The sequence below is a fragment of the Cryptomeria japonica genome, chromosome 10 (assembly GCF_030272615.1).
Source record: "Cryptomeria japonica chromosome 10, Sugi_1.0, whole genome shotgun sequence".
Taxonomy (NCBI): domain Eukaryota; kingdom Viridiplantae; phylum Streptophyta; class Pinopsida; order Cupressales; family Cupressaceae; genus Cryptomeria; species Cryptomeria japonica.
This window is the reverse complement of record NC_081414.1, coordinates 217,682,639-217,697,291: the sequence shown is the minus strand read 5'-3', so window position 1 is coordinate 217,697,291 and position 14,653 is coordinate 217,682,639. Positions and strand designations below refer to the sequence as shown.

The window sequence follows — 14,653 nt, the reverse complement described above, 5'->3', positions numbered from 1 at the left end:
CCAGATAGGACCACCAAATCATCATGCCAACCAATGCAAAGCCACCAAGTAATTAGGACATGGTCAAGAAGCACCTACATCACATTAGAAACCAATATAGTAAGTCGGACCAAAATCACTTAGCCAAATCATCAAATATCACCAGCCGGTAAAGCTAACCGGTACCAAGAAATATCAACCAGGAACATAAATGATAGCTTTGGAGCACAAAATCATGAACCAACTGAATATGAAAAGCATGTAACCATCTTGAATAATTGTCCAAAACCAAATCCAAGGATCTGATCATATCAGATCAGAATCAGCCAAAACCAAGTCCAACTGGGACCAGGAACCAATCGGGATAGCATCAACCAACCGGGAAAGAACCATATCAAACTGAGATACAGTGTTGACATCAATCACAACACATAATCACTATTGCCAACACTATTATTATTCTATACCAACAACCACATCAAAAAAATTTACCACCCATATCACCAACATCCAATAACCAATCATCTAATCTATCTCAGCTACCAAAGATAACACCAATTCATGCAAAACCTACACCAAATCGAAACGATAAAGTGATACACCTTGTTTATGATAATCAAGTGGTTGGATATCCAAATTATCTCATTAATACATTAGACATTAATGGATGACAACTCATGTCACATAAAACACTTCAAGGACCTACAACTACTGAACTAGAGGAATCACAAGAAGAATCTAAAGAAGCCCAACCTAGCCTTGGCGAAACAAATACACAACCAACACCACCCCTATATCTTGATCAATTTCATTCCTAGCCTACTAAAAACAAAATGCCTCACCTAAATTTGAATTTATTGATGAATTGAGAAATATTAGTTGTAAAATCCCTCTTATAAAGGAAATCACGGATAATCCTATATGTACTAAGACGATTAAAGAATTGTGTACCCAAAAGTAGATAAATAAATAGGATCCAAAAATTTTTAAGTTATAGGACAACTTGTAAATCTTATGCAAGGAAATATTTTAGTTCTAACCCTAGGATTCCAATGATTTAGTACACATTGTCCATATCATCATCCCAAATACACTCATTGATCTAGGTGTTGCTATCAATGTCGTGACTAATGAAACAAAGGAGAAGTTATGTCTTCAAGGACTTAGACCCACACCTACGATTCTTCAAATGGTTAATCACTTTTAAGTTAAACATGAAGGTATGATTGAAGATGTTATTATTTATCTTAATTCTTGGGAATATCCAAATGATTATGATCTTGTAGCCTAAAATAAATCTAGGATATATTTTGATCTTGGGGTAACCTTAGTTGTCTATGGTATATGGTCATCAATTATTAATTAGGTAATGTGGTCATTTCTAATGGGTAACAAAAGAAACAGTTGACAATATATCCTTCAACACAAATGACCCATTATGGTTTTATAGCGATTTGGATGAATCATATCCTATTTTTAAAATTGATTAGAGTCATTAATTTTACAAACCATTGAAGATGTTAGTATTTCTATTTTCTTTCAAAAAAGATGTTGTATGGTATATAAAAATAAAATTGGTGCAAATAATCAATTAAAATGATATAAAGGCCAAATAGTGGTTGACTACTCTTAGAAAGAGGGAGTCAATTTCAGTAAAAATTTATCATGTTGCTAAGGTAGCTTCTATTATATTCATATTATCTATTATAGTAGCTTATGATTTTTAATTAAGAAAATGAAGGTCAAAAATATATTGTTGTGAAAGAAAACAAACAAATGGTGTGCAAGTTAAACTGGTCGTTGAATGGTATAAAATAGTGACTTGGGTTGTGGTCCCAAAAGTTTGCTACTTATGAATTGTTTAGACTTTGTTAAGAAAAAAGGATCATTGTGCTTATATTAAAATTATTCATAATCAAATTTTAATCATTGTCTTGTATGTGGATAATATGTTGCTTATTTGTAATAGCAAGGTAGTGATTAAGGAGCTGAAAATCTATTATAGTAGCTACTAAATGCTCCAAGAAGGATGCAAGCATAACATATTTCCTTTCATTGGTTTTCACTGTTTCAGCTATGAACATGGCAAATGACATGATACTACTTGAGCTGATTATTCTCTTATACTTTGTAAAATTCCCTCTGTCGCTACACACAGGGCTTAAACTTAACTTTTGTTAATAATGTCTTTGTAGCTTTTCAACCTTTGACATTGAGTTAACTCCTTATACTCTGTCTCCATTGAGTTGTGCAAGCAAACCCATAACTGATATGATATGAATGATTTCATCTTCTTGAACACTTTGTTTGCATGACACCTTGCACCCTGAAAAAGTAATAAGACCTGCTTCAATTATTATCACAAGAATTATTTCATTTCTTCTACGGAATCTATGACTGTTCCATTTCGCTGTTCATAACTGCAATCCTCTTGACTCATGGATTTTACCTACTTTGTCATTACTACTCTGTGCTATACTTAGATAACTCTTTTTTACTTTTAGTGGCATGAATGCTTGTTATGTGTCGCCAATCTCTTCATGGATGCTCCTTCACATTTGACATTGTCTCAAATATCCAAATGAATGCTTTGCTTGTTTGAGTTTTGATGAAATAGAGAGCTATGTGACTTTTGATATTTGTACTTTGATTAAGTATATCAGCTCTTGTAACTCTGACTACAACTTAGATTGTAGAGATATTGTTCGATGTTTATGATCCTTGGCTATACTATATTCACTATTCATGACTACATAATATTAATACTGTAGGCTCATCCCATATGGCTATCATTTTATTATTAGACTGCATATATGTGATTGCTTCTAGAGGTTCAAAATTTGTCTACTAAGTGTTGCCTCTGATGTTGCATAAGATCCCTTTTTTTTCTTTCTTTCTTATATGAAGTATACCATGATTGGATTGTGATCGTCGATATTATTTTCATTATCTTAGATGATAATCATTGTGTATGCTACTCCATGAAAGGCACGAAAGGCATGAAAACTCTAAGACCATTTAAGTCTAGAGTTTCTGCCAAAAGAATCCTTGGATGACAAACACAAGGTTTCCTTCCATGCTTGATTATTCCTTTGGCAGGACTCTGGACTTAAATAGTCTTAGGGTAAAATGTAGTTATTTTACCTTTCACTTGCATGTTGGGCTCAACCCTTGTAGGAGCCACATTTTACCCCACATGTTGAAACTGAAAATGATTAGACCTATTACTACACATGGAACAAACTAGTTAGCAAAAGATTACTTCTTATATTTTTTGATATATGTCTTAATTTATGTTTTTGGATGCACATTGAGATCAACTGATATATGTATAACCACATGATCATGTAGTGCATAACTAGTCATTTCTTAGATCCTTCAAGATCTAACATCATTATTATGATATGCAGGAAACCGAGCACTGTTTTTTATACCCTATTCAAAAGCTCCTATTAAGCCTTAGGAAAAACAAAACATCTAATCTATAGTGCAGCGAAAACCATTGGGAATGCCTAACCAGTCATACAAGAAATGATTGGTTACCCTCTGTACATGTTTATGCCTTTAATTTACTAATTTCATGCATTTGGTCTTTCTTCGTTTGTCAATGTCTATGGTAATGATTTTTTTGGTAGAGTCTTTGTCGAGATTTCTATCTTTAATAGGGGTTTCCAATTTCCTCTTGTCATGGATAATTTTGAGCAGAGTTACCTCAAGGGTTTCTAGTTCTTGTTCACCTTGAGGTTTCTTACCTTTAGATTTTACCGTAGGAGTACTATTGGGTGAACACAAGGGATTGGTCTTAATTATCTCAATTTTGACAAAGAACCCAAAAGTTTCTTCTTTAGGTTCATCATTACTAGGCAGGGTAAGTAAACGGTTGCGGTTAGGGGAGTGGTCAAAGGCATATTTGTACATGATATAGATGAGCCCTTGATGCAATGGAGGATTTGCACCATTCTCAAGGGAAGTAAAAAGATAATAAGGTAAATTAATCTTATCTTCATTCCTAATGTGATTTAAAATGGGAAATGGTTGTTATCTCCTAGGAATGCACCATCAGCAAAATTTGACAAACTAAGCTTTCTGGAGAAACATGGGATCAATTCAAGGTTGTGGGTCACCTATGACTGAACTGAACCTCCAGGTAAGGCCCGCTCCTAGATTATTCCTTTTTTTTTCTTTCTTATATGAACCGTACCATGATTGGATTGTGATTGCATTTTGTTTATATCACCTATATTGTTCACATAAATCAACACTTTAATCAGCTATTATTTGCATTATCTTAGATGATAATCATTGTGTATGCTACTCCATGAAAGGCATGAAAACTCTGAGACCATTTAAGTCCAAATTTTCTGCCAAAATAATCCTTGGATGGAAAACACAAGGTTTCTTGTCATGCCTGATTATTCCTTTGGCAGGACTCTGGACTTAAATCATCTTAGGGTAAAATGTAGTTATTGTACCTTTCATTTGCATGTTGTGCTCAACCCTTATAGGAGCTACATGTTACCCCACATGTTGAAACTAAAAATTATTAGACCTGTTACTGCACATGGAACAAACCAGTTAGCAAAAGATTCCTTCTTATATTTGCTGATATATGTCTTAATTTTTATTTTATGCACATTGAGATCAATTGAAATATGTATAACCACATGATCATGTAGTGCATAACCAATCATTTTTTAGATCCTTCAAGATCTAACATCATTGTTATCACTAATGTAGGAAACCAGGCACTATTTTTATGCCCTGTTCCAAAGCTCCTATTAATCCTTAGGAAAAAAAAAACATCTAATCTATAGTGCAGCGACACTTTATTGAAAGCGAGAAACCATTGGGAATGCCTAACCAGTGATGCAAGCAATGACTGGTTACCCTCTCTACATGTTTATGCCTTTAATTTACTAACTTCATGCATTCGTTCTTCTTATTTTGTTTCAAAGAAGTAAAGGCCAATCTCACGGCTTGTGTGAGACTACATGTATATTTTTATATTCAATGAATAAAGATTACATTATTTTTGAGAAAAGATTGCACAAACCTTTCTATGTTATGTTCATTTTCATGAAATGAAATGATTTTTTTGAACTCTGTAATCTTTAAAGCTAATTGTATTTTATAGATGAATAAAATGTAAGAAGTTTTAAAATGCACCTTTTGCATGAAAACATGGTGGCTCTACCTGATTGAGCCCGAAAGTGAAAATTTGGTAACATTTTTGGCAATTTCTGCTAAAAGGTTGCATGCTAAACATCAAAACCATTAGCCTAGACAAGACTTGGGAATAGAGTACTTAGCAATCACTACTCAAACACAAAACAATCTAGACAATAACCCTTGCTAGCTTGTTTAAGTACGGATTTAGGATCTGTGATAGTGAAGTATGAGACTTTACTATCATGGGATTCCTCCAATTCTGACAAATCAAAATACATCACCTCCATAGGATAATTTTCTTCAAAACTGGCAAGAGCATTTGCAAGATCAAGTGTAGGAAGCTTTGTAGAAATGGGCAGCCTTGCCTCTTTACCATATACCAACTTGCAGGGTGAGTTACCAATGGATCTTTTAGGAGTAATTATATCTGCCCACAAGACAGATTTCAACTATTTTTCGGGAGGAAACACCATATATTAAAATGACTAAAATTTAAATTTAATTTTTGCTTATATAAAAATTACAATTTAATTAATTATATTTAATTATGAACAATAATAATATATATGTTTATTAGAATGTTATAATTCTTTCATTAATTACAATTTTTATTTTATTTAATACACTTCATTTTAATATAATAGTTTACCATCCAAAATTGTATCAATATGCATTCCAATTATTCTCATTTAGAAAAGGAAATGTCCCAACATTCAAGTTAGTGACAAAATGAACAAGCCAAATAACTTAGATAAAATGTTTGTAAATTAAAAAATAAAAACAAAATGTACCATGCCCTAAAACCTATGAGCTTAAGTAGCTATTAAGATAAATGTCACCCACGTGGCCAATGTCACCCACGTGGCCAAAATTAAGTGTCCTGCTGCATGAATTCTATGCTTCCACATTTTGCATACATGTCTATCAAAGCGTTTGCAACTAAGATATCTAACTTAATTCCTCTTTTCTTCATGCTTTGAAGGATGTGTATACCTTGTTCCAAAGCTCTCATTTCGGCACTGGAATGGATGATGCTATCAAAGGTTGTCAAATCTGGCTTTAAACCTGCAGTTGTAGGAACTAATAATAAATATACATATATAATAATAAATATTGAGATTACTTATTTTGTAATTAGGGCTTAAGGGTTGAGCTGACCGTGTAGTCAAGGCTGATTTGTATAATTTATGGATGGGTATTGTGTTGCATTATCAGATAGTGGTGTATGAGTGAACAAGTGAATTCATCTGAAATGTAGAGGAAAGAGTGTTGCATGGGAGAAAAATGTGCTTAACCGGAAATTTCATCAGGCATTAGAAGATGCTATTCTTTTAGTTTATGTAATCCAGATTGTTGTCTGACTCTTTGTAAGGCAATGAGTCTTCCAAGGTTGTAGTCTTTCTAGGGTTTCTTATTTTGAGCAGTGAGCTCTAGGTAGTGTGTCTGAACATACTACTGCAGAGTATAATCTTATTGTTGTTGTTATTGTTGCTTATCTTTGTTCTTGTTGCAGTTGATCAGATTTGAAGTTGTGCTTAAATTGTTAAATCTGGTGAAAACTAATTCACCCCACAAGAACTAATAATAAATATGGATATATTTTCATTTTATTACTTCCTCCCATAAGAAATACTTACATGCATCCATTGCAATAATTTTTAAAATTTGAACAATCATGCATTTCTATAGTTTCACTATTTCTACATATTTTACTAGTTTTAACAAAATTATTTATTTCTTTTCTTATTGACTTAGAGTTGCTACAATCATTACACAATTCAATTTTCCTCCTTTTCTTTCAAACAAATTATTTCTTTGTATAGTTCCATCTCACAAAACATTAAAAAAAAGAAACTTTAGAAAAATCTAAGAGAATTCTTTATCTTCTTATTGTAATTGTTTTTCTTATTTTGACTTTCTAAAATGTTTGAATATGAACTATCCTCCAAATTTACCATTTTTTCCAGCATGAATCGCCTTGCCAATTTGGTGATAGGCTTGAATATGTGATAGTTCATTTTATAACGTTTCAACAACGGTCATATCCATATTTTACTACTCCTTTCACATTATGTAAGAATATCCCAGCACAAACAATTCGTGTAGACTCTTTAGCTTCTAATGCGCTTATCATTGTGACCAAAGTATATAGTATATTAACTTTCAATAAATTAAGTTTATTTTTAATTTCATTCTTTATTTTTTTAATGCAAAATATCTAGAATGTTATTAACAAATATATTTCAAATTATTTGATAATTAGTAATACTTGAAATGTTTCAAACTAAGCAAATGGTTTACTATAAAAAATACCATCCAAACGCTTCATAATAAATATAAATATTAAAATTTAAATGAATCATTTTATTCTCTATTTTATTTTGTTGTTCAAATGGACTTTCTTTCTTTAATACATTTTCTTTATTTGTTTGATTTTTAATAATACATTGATCTATTAGAATAAAATAAGAAGATAAATAAACTAGCATATAAATTATTTCATCATCAATAATTTTTTTATTCATTTATTTTATTTTTTTTAATTTTTTTTTTTTATAAAAATCTAAAATAGAGAATAATAATATGTTAAAAGAATAATTTAATGTACCTAAAATTTATATTAAAATAAATTATATTTCAAATATTTTTTTTTGATCGATAACCAGGATAATATATTGCTTAAAAAAAGGGAAGATTACATCCGAAAAGCTATTAAACAGCTTGCCACTACATGGGGTCTCGCCCCTACAAAACCATCTGAACCCGAAATAGACACCAGACCTATAGGACCAACCACTACAAAAAACCAACCATACATACACACAACCCCCTCAAAACCCGACAGGCCCAAAGGGCCTGCCTAACGAAACCATCCTTAGGCCTCTTCCCTTGAGAAGTTTGGAATGCCTTGGTTGGGGCCTGCAACATGTGACTCCCTCCCTCCACCCGGCATTGTCCTCGGCCTGCCACCACGCAACGAACTGCGCTCCACCACCTTCACTTGCTTCTGAGGGATCTAATGGCGAATCAATGGCCTCCTATCCTCGTCCAGAGGAGCATCATACTGAATTGGGTTGTTCTTCCCATGAATCTTCGCTCTCTTAGTCCGCCCCAACTCACGCACAAAATGCACTACATCCCTCCACCCCTTCCTTGCATTCTTGAGCTGGATTTATACAGGTTGGGAAGCCGACTAGATCACTAACGGTTGCTGCCCCCCCATATCCACGCCAATCCTCCGCCATGGAGCTTCCAGCATCTTCATCCCTTCTCCAACAACAGCTCGAGCCACCATTTCTTCCAAATCGCCCGACCATTTAGGTCGTGGCACCAAGGACGCAACCTACTGCACCTCCGATGATGACCTACCCACCAACAATGCCAATGTAAGGAACAACGACTAGATGTCTAGGTTTGTTCGAGGACGGAAATCAGACACCAGAAATTCCTACCCCACCATTAACTGCACTGCCCTCCAAAACACCTCCCCTTCCACCCTGAAAACATTCATCAGTCTATTACTCAAAATCAAGCCACGAAATGCTGGCATCTGACCATTAGTCAGCAAGGAAAAATTTGCCTCCATCCTGCCTCGCCTCCACACCAAAACCTGCACACACAATCAAAGCCAAAACCAGCAACATCGAAATTCCAGGGAACCAAAATCCAAGGCCTTAAAAAAGCCAGCGCCATCACATGACATAATTACACCACACGAAGCACATCAAATCACTCATCATCACCAAGTCATCTCATCGATTGCCTCCATCAACACTCCATCGCCGCCAAAGCCACTTGCTACAAATTCCTAGATCACAATCCATAAGGGGCATTACTTCCCACAAATCCAGTGTCAAAATCAACCTCAAATAAAGCAATTCAACCAAATTCATGAGAACATACATTTCTTAAGTCCTCAAATAAACTAAAGTTGTTATCCAATGAACCATTTGCTCCCACATTCGAGAGCTTGTCAGCCTGTACATTTTCTTCCCTGAGAATGTGTGACACCTTAAAGTCTTCAAACCCACGCAGAAGAAATTTCATTCTTCGAATATATTTGTCTAACTGTCACGCCTCCATTCGACCTCTAGCTATCCCGTTCACGACATTCTGAGGGTCTCCCTCCAGGTGAAGTTTCTTCACTCCTAATTTCTCCACCATTAGAATGGCTTCTAAAGACACTTGACACTCAACATAATTGTTCGACCCATCCACCAATCTCTTAGCTCCAATGGCTAGAATTTTGCCACAATTGTCCCAGGCTATGAAACCAGCACTACAGACCCCGAAATTTCCCCTAGAAGCGCCATCAAAATTGACCTTAGTCGAACCCTTATCAAGCGGACCCCACTCGTGTCTTACTTCACCTATCCATTAACAGGCAATTATATTTCAAATATTATCAATATATTTTTAGAAGAAATTAAATCTATCTAAAAAACAAATAAAATGTCTAGTAGTTTAAAGAGAATAATAAGATGTTAAAGAAAAAATTAATGCGCATATAGTTAATACTAAATTTATATTTCAAATATAAAATTCTTTAGAGAGAGAGAAAATACATAAAGATAAAAAAAAAAAAAATTTAATGAATGCAAAATGAATATGAAAATTATATTTAAAAAAAAGGAAATATATAGATTAATTTATCTATACATTTTAATTTACTTTAAAACATGTTAAAAATTGTTATCTTCATCATATAAATGTATATTACCTACAAGACATAATGATCAATTAAGTTTTTTCTAATAGTTGTTAATAAAATATCTTTAAAAAATAAATTGAATTATTTAAAAAGATAAAAAAATTAATACAAAATAGTAAAATATTCATCTAAAGATAAACACGCACATACTTTATAATGAGTTCTTTCACCAATAAATTTGAAAATAAATATTATTAAATAAAAATTACAAATTAAATTAAAAAAACTTAAAATTAATATTAAATAAACTTTTTATTATAACTTACCTTACCTTCATCATCATAGTGAAAAAAACAAAATTTACATTATTAGTTTTTAAATACATTCTAAAATTACTCCGCACCCACGTTTTTGCTGACTCGGCAAGCTAGTGAGATTTACCAATATTTTATTTAATGATTTGTATAAAAAAATTATTATACAATCACAACTTACTCGACTCCGCGGGAGAAAAATAATTAGCACAGAATTAAAACCAATCACAACTTACTCGACTCCGCGGGAGAAAAATAATTATATAATCGGATTTTGTCGCCCATTTTTCATCATTTCTTGTGCGGGTTTGAATTCGAGGGAGAAATTATAGATTTTGAAGCTTATATAATGAAGAGAGCAGCGGAGAAGGAAAGATCAGAGATTCGGGGATCAAAACGGTAAGTTAGTTTTTATACTAAGCTGGAAATTAATTACTTCTTTCAAGCTTGGGCAGAACATGAGATTTCTGACTATTTCTTGTCGTTTGTGCTGCGTTAATTTCAGTTGTAGGTTCGCCGAAGGTTATGAAGAGATGCCTTTGCCAACAGAGATAGACGCACAATCATATCTGATTTCAGTAAAAGAGCATTTCAAAGATGATATGGGAAAATTTGCAGAGTTTATTCAAATCCTCGATGATTTTAGGTCAAAGACGTATGTAATCCTTGCAAATCTTTATTTAGGGCTTCCGAATTTCTGATTGATAATGTATTTTACGCTCTTTGAACCGGCATTTTTGGTTAATTTGCAGATGTGATGCGATTAAGGTTATTGCCAGATTGAAACAGCTCGTTAAGAGCCATGAACTTCTTTTAGGTTTCAATAAATTTCTCCCAAAAGGCTTCGAAATCTTGTTACCTTCCGAATATTTTCTACGAAACGAACAGCAAGTTCAGCTCAAGGAAGCCTTAGGATATATTTGGAAGATTAAGGTGATTTCTCTTCTTGTTTATTCGTTTTGATGATGGATTATAGATTTGGAATGGTATAAAGGAAAAATTATTCAGATTTATACCTACATTGTCTTTAATTATATTAAAACTTTTTTCACATTTGAAAAATTATATGCATTTCTTGTTTTGAAATGTTTAGATTTTTTTTCCAGGAATGATGAATTGGTATATAAGGGCTGGATAAAATGTTTTTTTTTTACATTTCAAGATTCTGTAATGATATTTGGATTTGTCATAGCAGACGCGCTTCCAAAATGAAGAATATATACGCAAGGGATTCTTTGGAATATTTAATGCGTATATGAAGGGAAACAAAAGGGGCAATGATATGCATGCAGAGGTATAAGTTACAGTTGTACTATATGAAGAGTTGTATCTTATAGTTGTACAGAAAGGAGCACATTTATGATTCTGCTTTTCAATTTTCTTAAGCTACAACTACTTTGCAGAAAATTTAATTTGATCTGTTTTCTGTAGGTGAAATTGCTGTTTTGTGATCATCAAGATCTTGTAGATGAATTCGCATATTTTCTACCAGCCTTAACGGGTTCAGCTCTTGTTCACCATCATCAAGATTCTGCAATGCATGTATTTGAACCCGCCGGTATATTGACTTCTGTTAAAGATTTACAAAAAGAAGGCATGGGCAAGGTGTGTAACTCGTGTACAAAAATTTGATATATTTGGCTGCTTTTCCATCCCATGTTAAGTTTTAACGTTTTCTAAATTTCAAACTTCTCTTATTGTTCATTTATCTGGTTTTGCAGCAACCACAAAAATATTTCACTTCAAATAATAATTGACTCCAAAGCTCCCAATTTGCTTCTTTGAAGAAAGATGTTGAAGAAACATCTGATGCTGCAGTGGATCAAGATTCTTATAGAAGGAATTTGACAATAAATTCTGATGATTTGTATGATAAGCAGAGATAGGTGGGTCCACCTGATGACTCTACTGGCAAAAATTCTCAGGAAGGCCCTCCTACAGACCCCAGTAAAACTATAAGTGGTAAGTAATAATTGAATGATTGCACTTACCCAGTTTATTTATCTAAGAAAGAAATAGTTTTTATCTGTCACTTGCTTTTTATTTAAAATTGTAAGACGTTATTTTTGCAGGCAATAATCCACAGCATTTGGATTTTTTTGAAAAAATAAAAAGAAATCTTGGAGACTTTGCATATCAACAAATAGTGAAATGCATCAATGTCTACAATAGAAAAATAATCAATTCAAAGCATTTGCAACATCTGGTATGTTACACAAACATGCATTCTCTTGGTATATAGCTTGTATTAACTGCTTTTGGTTATTAATGAAAAATAAATTTATGGCAATCCGTTTCAAAATTATGTAGGGATTTTGCATTCTTAGGAAATGTTCAGAAGTTGTGGTTGAACTTTGTGGATGAGCTCAATGAAATTATTTCTCAAAGTCCAAATGAGATAGCTGATAAGAATCTCAAATGTTTGAGTTCAAGGAAATTGCCTTAATTTCAGCATTAAATTCATAAACAATTTTTGTTTTTTAAATTTAACTATCTTATTAAAGTATCTGATTGTTTGAATATGCATAGTGCCTTCAGTTAGAGACGGACACAAGGATCAACCTCACAAATCAAAGGCTATGTTGGGTAGCAATGCTTTGACAGCTTCAAACAATGAGAAAATCACATACAAACCAAAATCAGAGATGGACCTTTCTAATTTCGAGCAATGTACTCCTAGATACCGTTTGCTACCACAGAATGTAAGGAAAAACTCTCCTGTTTTAATGGAAGAATCAATGTAAGGAAAAACTCTGCTATTTTAATGGAAGAATCAATGTCTGGTGGGATTGATAAGCAAAGTTTTAAGATGCATTATTATAATCCATCTGCATGAACTGCCACTATTTTTTACATATGATTATAAATTAAGCCACTATGTTGCATTGGAAATTCTTATTGTAAATACAATTCCTTTGTGCACTTCTTCTCAAGCTATCTACCTGACCTCCTAGATCTTGTTTCTTTTTTAGTTTATTTCATAATTTAGAGATGTATGATTGTTTTTTCTATTTTAAATTTGGCTGAAAAATCAACATTAATTTCGTTATGTTGCAGTTCCTGAAACCCATTGGCAGCTGTTCAACTGATCTTGACGCAGAGGTATTGAATGATATTTGTGTATCAGTAGCATCTAGTACAGAGGATTACCGAAGAAAAAGGCAACTTAACCCTTATCAGGAGGCCATTCTCAATTGTGAGGATGACAGGTACCACATATATTGAAGTTAATCTTCTAGTTACATATAGGAGTACTTTTTAAGGATTGTCAATTTGTTATTCTGTGGAAAATCATGAGTTTTCTGGAGTACTAATAAACAAACCAAGCATACTACATACAGAGGGCGAGAGCTTATCATTTGGTGTTAGGTGCTCCCTATTACTGAAGATAGTATACATGTTTATTATTTTGTATTTAACATTGTCAAATTTTGAATTTCCAGATTTGAGTTGGACATGCTCATAAAAAATTTAGAAGCTGCAATTGAGCGTGTACATGAGTTACTGGAAAAGCAACATGACAACACAACTCAGACAAGTGCTCATTTCAGAATTGAAGACCACCTGACTTCTTTGTAAGAGTTTCTGTAATTATAGTCACAAGTTGGATATTTAGTTTGGTTGGTTGTAAATGTGACGAGTAATTTGTCAACATTTGGCCATTGCAGCTATGAATTTAAGGTGCATTGAGCTCATTTATGGAAATTGCGGGCTTCGTATAATAGATCTGCTGCTTGAAAAGCCAGATCGTTGTTTACCAGTAATTGTAAAACGTCTTCAACAGAAGCACGACGAATGGGTCGATTGTCGGACCAGATTCAACAAAGGCTGGGCAAATGTTTATACAAAGTACTATCAGAGATCTCTTGATCACCATAGCTCCCGCTTTAACCAAAGAGATGCAAAATGTTTGAGCCAGTTGGAAAATTATATGGAGGATTGTTGTATATAATATTAATTTCGGACTTGTGAAAACATGATTGAGGTTTTACTCAATCGCTATGTGCTTCTTGTTGAAATATTTAATCTCTCATTTGGCATGAGAAGAAATGTAATAAAATATTAATTTCTGACTTGTGAAAATATGATTGTGTTTTTCCTCAAGCTATGTGCTTCTTGTTGGAATATTTAATTTCTCTCATTTGGCATGAGAAGAATTGTATGTGCAGTAATATTTTATTTTATTTTTTATTTTTTATTTTAATATGAAGTTAAAAATAAAATCAGATTATATATATTAAATTTGTAATTTATATGAAATTGTGTCATAATCTTCTAGAATTTTTAAATTTGTTGTCTGTTAAAGTCTCCTATTTACTGAGATGATTTTAAAATTTGTTGTTTGTTAAAGGCCTCTATTCATTGAAAGGATTGTAATGCATTCCTAGTTTCTGAAATTTTGATCAATAAATCCCTTTGATCATATGATCAAAAACTTCTTATAATGTCTGAAATTGAATAAAAGAATCTGTATCTCTTTATTGCTGCAGCAATTTCTGTATTTTCTGCTTTCTTCACTTCTACAGAAATAGCAGTGAAG

At 33.0% G+C, this 14,653-nt stretch overlaps 1 protein-coding gene across 1 annotated transcript; it reads left to right on the top strand.

Annotated features, from left to right (window-relative positions):
- The first annotated feature begins 10,421 nt into the window (after positions 1 to 10,421).
- On the top strand, positions 10,422 to 14,106 carry LOC131040433 (paired amphipathic helix protein Sin3-like 3). Its single transcript, XM_059213489.1, has 11 exons — positions 10,422 to 10,512; positions 10,619 to 10,768; positions 10,866 to 11,046; positions 11,309 to 11,407; positions 11,545 to 11,718; positions 11,835 to 12,075; positions 12,186 to 12,319; positions 12,643 to 12,815; positions 13,171 to 13,322; positions 13,557 to 13,688; positions 13,782 to 14,106. Exons 1-6 carry the CDS (start codon positions 10,463 to 10,465, stop codon positions 11,868 to 11,870), a joined length of 690 nt encoding a protein of 229 aa, XP_059069472.1. The 5' UTR covers positions 10,422 to 10,462; the 3' UTR covers positions 11,871 to 12,075; positions 12,186 to 12,319; positions 12,643 to 12,815; positions 13,171 to 13,322; positions 13,557 to 13,688; positions 13,782 to 14,106.
- The last annotated feature ends 547 nt before the right edge of the window (positions 14,107 to 14,653 follow it).